This window comes from Protobothrops mucrosquamatus, unplaced genomic scaffold, assembly GCF_001527695.2.
Source record: "Protobothrops mucrosquamatus isolate PMUCROS unplaced genomic scaffold, P.Mucros_1.0 scaffold13, whole genome shotgun sequence".
In the NCBI taxonomy this organism is placed as follows: Eukaryota; Metazoa; Chordata; class Lepidosauria; order Squamata; family Viperidae; genus Protobothrops; species Protobothrops mucrosquamatus.
In genome coordinates, this window is record NW_015386400.1 from 2,695,178 (window position 1) to 2,704,945 (window position 9,768).

General features: G+C 38.0%; 1 protein-coding gene across 1 annotated transcript in view; it reads left to right on the top strand.

The window, feature by feature from the left end:
- The first annotated feature begins 3,304 nt into the window (after positions 1–3,304).
- The window catches only part of ARHGAP12 (Rho GTPase activating protein 12), a 49,611-nt gene continuing 43,147 nt past the window's right edge, over positions 3,305–9,768 (top strand). Inside the window, exons 1-2 of the mRNA XM_015810663.1 lie at positions 3,305–3,384; positions 8,421–9,147. Coding sequence (XP_015666149.1) covers positions 8,494–9,147 — 654 coding nt within the window. The 5' untranslated portion in view covers positions 3,305–3,384; positions 8,421–8,493. The remainder of the gene's footprint in view (positions 3,385–8,420; positions 9,148–9,768) is intronic.

The window sequence follows — 9,768 nt, forward strand, 5'->3', positions numbered from 1 at the left end:
AGAATACATTTTACACTCCCAGTGCACGTCCTATGTCTTTTCATTTTTTTAACCCCATCTTTTGCAGTTCAGAATAAATCTTGTTTATATCACAATTTGGGAGAAATAATCTAGAAATAATCCTAGAGAATCCAAAATGGGCTCCACCTGGATTGAAAGCTTAGCGTAAGACAACTCCTGCCCTCATGGTACCCGTCCTTACAAAATAAAATAGGTGCTGTTTTTCTTTAAAGTAACAATTCATGTAATATGTGATATGACCCCCTTCGGCTGAGAAATGAGAAGCTTCTGACAAAAGCATGTTGAGTCAAACATGTGGAGAGATGCCAGTTTGAACCTCTAATAGTACCATTGTTAATGGAACAGTTGCACAAGGAAGAGTAGCTTCCTAAATTTGTAATGTAATTAAATGTGTTTTTTAATTTGTAAAATTTATTCAGTAGGAGAATTTGTATTATCTATGATCCTCACAATGAGTATTTTCCTTTATTTCTTTTTTTTCACAAGCATTCCTTCTTACTAACAAACAACAATATGCATCTTTCCTTGGCAACCCTTTTTTTAAAGGAACAGCTGTCATCCTCAGTGGATTATTGCCTTGAATGGCAATAATGAGAAGTCAAGATGCTGAAACTAATTGAAGATATGATGAGATGAAAAGAACATGGATAGTCCAGTCCCAATCATTTAATGATATGAATCAGAAACAAATGCTGACTAGATTAAGGGCTAGAAAGAATTATCTGAGAATTGTTAATAAATCTTCTATGGATGCATACATGACCAAGTTTATTTCATGCCCTTTTGACTCCAGTGTGATGCAGCTTGCTAAGGAGTTAACAGGTCAGATAATTTGTTGGAGTGGGGAATGTGAGTAGGAGGGAATTTAATAAGAAAAGGACAGAATGAGGAGAAAAATAAGAGAATGTTAGTGTTTGGAAGCCAGGTTCTTTTAGACAAATTACACGGAGATTGTTGCCAGCCGGAGGAGGGGGGGCAATGAGTGAGAAGAAAGAATGGACATATCCAAATTATGCTGTCAGGGATATTCTGTTCCTCAAACTGAGAGAGCTATCTTTGCTGAGCCATCTCCACTTCCTTTCTTTGTTCCTCAGTGTAAAGGGGAGTTGAAAGCCATATGTGAAGAGTGGGAGTTACATGAGTGTTCAGCTGTGTAGATAGCAACATGAGGGGGAACAAAGCAAATGACAGATTGACATGAAAAATAAAAGGCAAATATACGTACCAGAGAACTTGGGCAATTGACTCCAGGCAGAAATTTCCTCCCATGAATCCTTGACTGCAACAACTGAAGGAACAAGTTGAGTTCCTGTTCATAAAGAAATAAATACAGACGATTTATCCTAGTCCCATTCATTAACTTTGGGGGATTACACTGTGAAATCTAAAGCAACAGAGCCTATATTTCAGAATCCATAATTAAGACCTTACTATACAAATGCCTCAACTGTAATTAATGAGGTTTATTTAAAATTAATATTGTGATGTTGTACTAGGAATGTAGCATCCCCAGTTTTAAGTCCATACTCAGTTACAGAATAGAATTGGAAAAGTGAGTCTTTGAGACATTGAAATAAATCCGGTCATGAGAAAGAGTCCCATTGAGTTTAAAGGAAGCCTAAAAGTACATGCTGTAAAGTTAGAATTTCTGGTGTATCCAGTGGATTTAATTCCTAAGTAAACATTTGTAGGATAACTGCATTCAACATATTATTAATCCAGAACATATTATATAGTACTGGGTTTATGCTATTATGGCCTGGTTCACACATATTACTATGGCTTAAGGAATGGGTCACATGTCTTCCTACTCCCAAAACAAATCACATTATTAGCACAACATGTTAAATCTGTGACATTTGTTTCTAAGTAAACCTTTTTGCATAGGATTGTCATAACATGCATGAATAACGTCTTGAAATAGTTTCATATTATATATCCTCAGGCTTCAAGTCAAATCTCTTTTGATTATAAAATTTTGTAGAATATATTGGACAACTCCAGACTTGTGAGAGGTGGGTTGCCACCATTCCTTCATAAAGTCACTATTTAATTTTTTTTGTTTTCTCTACTATAAATCATATGTGCATGTTCGGACATGGCCCAGACATCCTCTTTCATGTATTTCATATTTTGTGTACAATTTCCCATTTATATATTTAATAGAAATTGAAGGACTCTAGTAAATGTGTATTAATAAATGAATGGACTTTGGTTAATAAATGTGTATCCTCAGAATTACATTGTGTTACAAAACAAGGATAATTGCTACATTCCTCATCATTGTCATAAAGCATGCTGTCATATGACCAACAGCAGTTCCAACATTTCCGGTTTCATTGTTAATTGAATCCATGCTGTTGTTAAGTGAGGATGTCATGTAGTTACCATTAGTGACTTCCTGAGGCTTCCCCATTGACTTTCCTGTCAAAAAGCTGGCAAAGGTCACAAATGAAGATCATGTGACCTCAGGAACACTGCAACAGCTGGAACTTTTAAGGAGTGGTCATTAGTATCTCTCACTCAGCACCATCACAAGTTTGAATGGCCACTGAGTGGTCACTGAGGTCCCCCTGTAACTTTTGCTCCCTTTCAAGCTGGCGTTGAGAGACTGAAGTCACTAAAGGCAGAGATTATAATAATTTAGCTTCAATCAATTAATGAACTGGTTCATAAAGCATAATTTATGGCTTGGCACGTTGAATTTTGGTATTGGAGAAGACACCTGAGACCACCAAGGAAATAAAGCAATGGATCAAGGAACAAACCAATCCAAAATCCTCACTCAAGGCACAAATGACCAAACTCAAATGATTCACATTATGCGACTTTGAAGAAGGTTCTAGCACTGAATAGAAAAGACAAAAGAAGAGGAAGACCAGCAGCCAGGTGGACGGACGCCGTTACAAAGCTATAGGCGCACCATAGCAACACCTGAAAGAACAGGTTATGGACAGAATTATCTATCTATGTGGTCGTTACAAGTCGAAAACGAGATAATCAATGCCTTAGCAGGCTGATTCGTGACTCATGCGAGGAAGACGCGAAGGGGCGGCTCGGCGTGCGCGTGCGCCATCGACTGCGCTCGAGAGAAACGCAGCACCCCATTCCCCCCCAGTTTACTTTTTCCCGCCCGTTTCCCCCCTTCTCTTCCACCTTCCCCACCACGTGACGAGAACGTCTGACGCCGCGCTGCGAGGTCCCCTGCGGTCTTGGGGGGGGGGGTTGGGAGCCGCAGCTGGAGGAAGGCGGAACGGGGTGAGGGGCGGAGCGAGAGGAGAAGGAAGCCACGGCTGGTCTCTTCACAAAACGCCGCTTCGGAGCCAGGAGCGGACCTGCGCCAGCCTGGGACTCCGATTTCCGGTGAGAGGGGCTTTTTCGACTGAGGAGGGGGCGTCGCCGCCGCTGCCCGCGCCCGCTTCCAGCACGGAGAGGCTGCCGGGGTGGCTCATCGCTTAATTGCGGGGGATGGAAGGACCAGCGGACGGACTTCCTCGTAGCCTGGCTCTTCGCCCCACCTTTTATAGGGTCGCGTCGTTTCCCTCCGGGGTGATTATGCGGGGTAACGCTCCCCCCCTTCCCAGTTTTGGGGCAAAGGGCTATTCCGCGTATGGCCGAGGATAGAGCGTGAGAGAGGTCGGGCACCCGGAGAAATCCGGACAGCGATTAGGTGGCGGGAAAGAGCTTTCTGTACTTCTTCCCAATGCGCGGAACCTTTTTTTTTTTTGGTCTCAAAGTTTGGGAAATATTACGGACGAGGTGAAAGGATAGCAAATTTGTGTATGTGTGTGTGAGTGCTGCATGAAATGTCTTTGTGCTAAGCGGCAGCCTTCTCTAACGTGGAAGTGGGATCTTCTAGTTGTGTTGACTATACATATTGCATAATCCCCAGGCACCGGTGTCCTGAACCTGGAGTATACGTTTGGAGAAGGCTGTTAGCAATGGTCGGTGGGTGTGTGGATGGGGAGGGGGGGCGTTTCACAGTATGTGGGTTTTCACACTTTCTTCTGCAGTACTGAGTTAGCACGAAATAGTTTTAACATCAAAGTCAGTCTTGATCTTGTATTTTATTTTTATGAGAAGTGTTCTATCTCAATCTACCTAGCTACACATGCACATATACATCTACACATACACTCCACACACACACACACACACACACACACACACACACACACACACACATTCCACCCCCACACACACAGTGCTGTCTGGTAAATGGCACGTGTTCCGGAGAGCAGAAAAGTGCCATAGTTTCACTTCCTTCCCACTTGGGCCCAGGCATAATTCTGCCTTTCTGTGGGCAATACAACCTGTTTCCGGAAATATGTAGAAACCCTGGTGATAACAGCCTTCCCAGGGAGATTGTTTGCCCTGACAGCCAGTGTTGGTTTGTGCCGGAAATGTTCACGCTTTATGTTGTTTCTGCGGAGTGGATGCCTTTCTTCTCCTTTTCCTTAACTCCTGTTGACAAACTTCCTATATAGAGAAAGATTCCAAAATGGAGAAATCTACTTTTGTGCTTGTTGAAAAGCATAATTTAGATAGGAAGTTGTTCATTTGTCTTTAAAGGCAGGTAATTGCCTAGAACATGTTTCTTAAGAGCTTTTGTATAGTTGTTAATATGCTATTTAAGAATTCCAGTACTGATGGTTAAATACATAATCTCATCCAGGATAAAGTAAAAAGCTTTGTATAATTTTACTTCACTCTATAGAATATATTGCAAAATGTGTATGTGGGGGACATCATAGTCATTTGTTTTTTTATGAGAGATTTCTATCCTGTCTAGCTTACTGTTTATAAGACACTTTAAATTCTTTTATTTGCTTTAAACATAGTATATTATCCATACATTTTTGCTAGATAATCTGAAAAAGAGACAAATAGATAAAAAGTCCATATGCTTGTGAATATTGATCTCAAATGTTATTTACCATTTAAAAATTCTGAGCACTCTGAGATGCTAAATCTAAGTTAGTGATCACCTTCCAAGTTAAGGAAGATCCTATTTTGAAGAAAAGCCAAGTTGCTGGAGAAGTATGTTGAAAAAGAATTATACTGTTTTTTCTAACTGGTTTTGACAGTCCATACTTTCCATCTGTGATTGTTTTATCTTTATGCTCATTTTGAAACTATTTCATATGAAATTGAGTACAAATGATTCATGCCAGCTCAGCTGTCAAGTAAAATTTTTACAAAATTTTAGTGTGTAAAATCAATTTCTTTCTAAAAATGTGAAAAGAATGTTATTTTGAAACTCAGTGACTTGGCATTGCATAGTATGCTTGCTTTTCTGTCATGGTGATGATTTCAGAAATGCTGCTATCTTTTTTCCAGACTTCTATGTGCTTGATAATTGTCAGATTTTTTTTAAATCTGAAATGTGGAAAATAATGCAGGCCTTTTGTCTACATTGCTCTGCTGACTTGCTTGAAATGAGGCTATAGAAATGTAGAAAAATCTGCACAAATAAAGTAGTTATGCCGGTGGGGGTGTATTTTGTTCTCATACAATATGTACCCAGAAATCGTGGGTTTAATGGAAATGTTTCTCAGATGCTGACAAGTCACAACATAAGAGAAAATGCCTATTGTGCAAAGGCCAATGCATTGGTTTTCACTTCATCTGGCTTTCAGCTGGTAAGATCTTATAACAAATGAAAATCAAAATGTCTTCCACTATAGCTTCAATGACTAACTTTGTTTGTCTAACAACATCATTAATGTGTTCATTATAGCTGTAGAGGATAATGCTTGCCAGCACAATAGTCTGCAGTTGAAGAGGCAGATTATTGTGCTGCCATTGTTTGTTTTTGTGTGTGTGTGTATAAAGTAAAGGCCAAGGTGGTCCCAATAGAGGCAGGAACATTCAGGGCGGTGACTTCTAAGCTCCAATAATTCCCAGGAACAAAATCAAAGCTCACTGTCCAGAAGAGTGCATTGCTAAGAACAGCTAAGATCTTGCACAGAATCCTCCCAGGCCTTTGATAGAGGACCTGAAATTGAGGAAGATACAAACCTGTAGAGTGGTGAGAAGGGAAAACACACACAAACACACACACACACAAAGAGACAGAGAGAAAGTACGCCTGCCTGTGAGACATAAATAGTATCTATTGTCTAGGCTTCAGGCTTCATTAGACTGAGTTTTTAAATTTTATTTTTAAACCTTGGTTAATGTTAAACTCTTTGTAATGTTGATAATTTAGTTGACTTAATGTTATCAACATCACACAGCAGCCAAATGCTATGGATCTAAATACGTCATACTTTTATAATTTTCTTTAAAATGTTGTAAAAGTGTACTGTTTCCTGAAATATATTATTTTGAAAATTAAAGGGGTAGTGTGACTTTTATGTTGCTTTTAAACATTGTATTTCAGACTCCTCATTGACTTGCTTTAATACAATATGATTTTTAAGATCACCTTTTTTCAGTGACAGTTTTACATTTATTCGATACATGGGACATATTACTTATACTTATCATTGAATTTAAAACAGATTACTAATTTTTACAGCATAGTTCCCATTCCATTCCATTTTCACACACAAATAAGCTAGTAGGTGCTTGTTTGTCTTTACCTTAAAATGTTATATTAACTCAGCTATTACCGATTTTAAACCATGGTTTATGTCTTAACATAACAAATGGCACAAGAGTAGCTACAAGTACATCAGTTGGACCATAAAGCTGGAGAACCTGGATGGGCTATTTTCATCCATGAAAGAGAATTGAAAAAGGAAAGAATGATAGTGCAGGGGAATCAATGGCTTTGAAATTGATGAAGAAGATATGTGATTTTGGACTCATGTCTATGTTACCTGTATGATGGACAGTTGATAAGGGATAGATTCCTTCTCACCAAAATTGTGGAATGTGATTAACCAAAACATATTGAATTTAATCAGGAGGGGCTTACGGTAAATTGAATCATGTGAGAATTGAAGGCAAAACCTCAGAACTAACAATCTAGTCAAAGAGTAGTAAAATACAGGAATAGCTGGAAAAATAATTAAACTGAGGTTTTAAAATCAGTAATAAACCATAAACAACATTCCTGTAAAGGTCATAGTCTTCATTATCTGAGGCATGATTTAATAAGTGTGACTGAGATCTGATGGAATGATTCCCATAATTGGAATATAGCAACTGAAGACTACAACTTATTCAAAAGCAGCAGAAGCAACTGTAAGGAGGAGTTGTACTGTATGCTAAAAATATCTATCTGCATGAAATCAAAGGGAATGAACTTGGTGGCATTGGTGATTAAATCTGAGATAATATAAGTGGGAAAAGAAAAGTGGCAATGTTTGAATCCCACGGCCAGCTAGATTATATCCTGGGCTTTCTGATGGTCTGACTAAATCTTTTTCAATAATCTTTGAGAAATTCTAGAAAATGGGTAAAACAGAAAACTGGCTGGGATAAATTGACCCTGCCTTCCAAAAGTGACAAAGGAAGGTTCCAGGAACTGTACACCAATGAGTCTTCTATTCATTCCTGGGAAAATTCTAGAGCAGATCATAAGGTTGAACTGTAATCGCAATGCTGTGATTGAAAAAAGTCAGCATGGATTTGTTAAGAACAAATTTTACAAGATTTAACTTATTTTATTTTTGCTTGGATAATTTGATTAGGTAAATGGATTTATAATTACTGAATAGAGGAATTTGTCTTTCAGTGTAACCAAATTATTTGCCTTCCCCCATGGTTTGGTTCCTATATTAATTACTTTGAATGAATTTTTTTCTCTTTTTCTGTTTTTACTATCTGAATAATTGAATTCAATTTATGCTGATTTTCATTTTGTTATTTTTTATTTTTTTAATCACTGCTTATTTTTGTTTTAAAGGTAATATAAAAGAAATATATAAAAATGCTTTAAGGCAGATTATGCAGTAACACTGTGAAACATTTCTTAATCTGGTCAGTGCCTTAATAGACTGTATAGGTATAGATAAATAATGCCTCTGTAGAAATTTTCAAATGACAGGTATTGATCCATTTATTTTAGCACAAAATAATTACTGTTAAAATCATACAGGTTATAATTTTTCCCCTAAAGCACATATTTCAATACTGTACTCTGGATTTTTACAGGAAAATTCAGATATAAGTAACATTCTAAGTAATAAAACATTTTAGTTCTTAAATGTAAGGTGCACATGCTGAAACAAGTCTCCATAGGTTTATGCCAGTAGAAAGTTTTCTGGAAAAATAACTTTTTTTTGCCAAGGAAACTCATATCTCCCAACAGGGAGGTTTATCTGAAAGATTTGGTAAGCTAATTCCTCCCATATACTAGATTTGTCAGAGGATCATTCTAATATATAAATAATCTGCAGATGACATTTATTATATGATCATGATAATATGTTCACATTTTTTTGTAGGTCTTCTGAGAATCAGGAGGAAGAAACACCATGTGGCTTACCTTTCACTTGGAAATATAGCTTTTTAAAAGAGATGGCTGACAAGGCTGGAAAAAATCTTTCAGGCCCACTGTACATTGAAGTTGAATATGATTATGAGTATGAAGCAAAAGACAAAAGGATTGTGATAAAACAAGGGGAGAAATACATCTTAGTAAAAAAGACTAATGATGACTGGTGGCAAGTCAAAAAGGATGAAAACTCCAAACCCTTTTATGTGCCAGCACAATATGTTAAAGAAATAACCCGCAAAGCACTAATGCCACCTCTTAGGTCATTAGTTGGACTGCCAAACAACTCTCTAAAACTTGCACATGGCTTACAGAGGTCAACAGAAAATGTGAATAAATCTCCAGAACTTTCAACTTCAGGGAAATCGTATCTAGTTCAAGCTCAGGATGCCAACCAGAATCTGGGACCAAATAGTAGCCCAGGTCAGAATACTGGACTTAGCATAGAACTTGCACTAAACAGTGGAAAGTTTAATGAATTACAGTTTGTTAAAGTTTCCAATCAGAACATGAACTTATCTGGGTCTCACTTTCATTGTTCAGAATGTATGGAAACCGAGAAGACCAGCTTCTTGCAAGAACAACCCTGTGATTCTGTAGGTGAAGGATCAGAAAAACTCCACCAAGATTCAGAGTCTGGAGATGATCTTAGTAGCAGTTCCACAGAACAAGTACAGGTAAAATGAGGTGCACTGCAGTAAATCACTATGCAATAATCTTTTTTCTTGATAGAACATATGTAAGTGAACTAAAATGACATACAATCTTGCTCTATTAGTGGTCTATAATAGAAGATTTAAATAAATGTTTGTAGTTAAGTAAATTTTTCTTTGTGATATTAAAACTTTGATGTTGGTTTTATGTGTGTGTATGTATATATGTGTTTGTGTGTATTCTGTCAATTATGATTTCTAGAATTTAATCCTTTCTATGTAAAAGATAGGTGTCAACAGTTGATTAATCCTGAAAAATCTATGCAAAATCAGCCAGGATTACAATATTATTTTATTTCAGTGGAAGACCACTGGGGGCTTGGACTGTTCTCAGTAAAACTTTTCAGAAAACAATAGCTTATATTGGAGTAGTAAAAAAATGATGAGATTTCCATCAGTACGCTGACGATACGCAGCTGTACATTTCCACCCCAGGCCACCCCAACGATGCCCTTGACGTGATGGCCCGTTGCCTGGAGGCCGTACGGGTCTGGATGGGGAGGAACAGACTCAGGCTCAACCCCTCCAAGACCGAGTGGCTGTGGCTGCCGGCGCCTCGGCATAGTCAGCTGACCCCATCGCTGA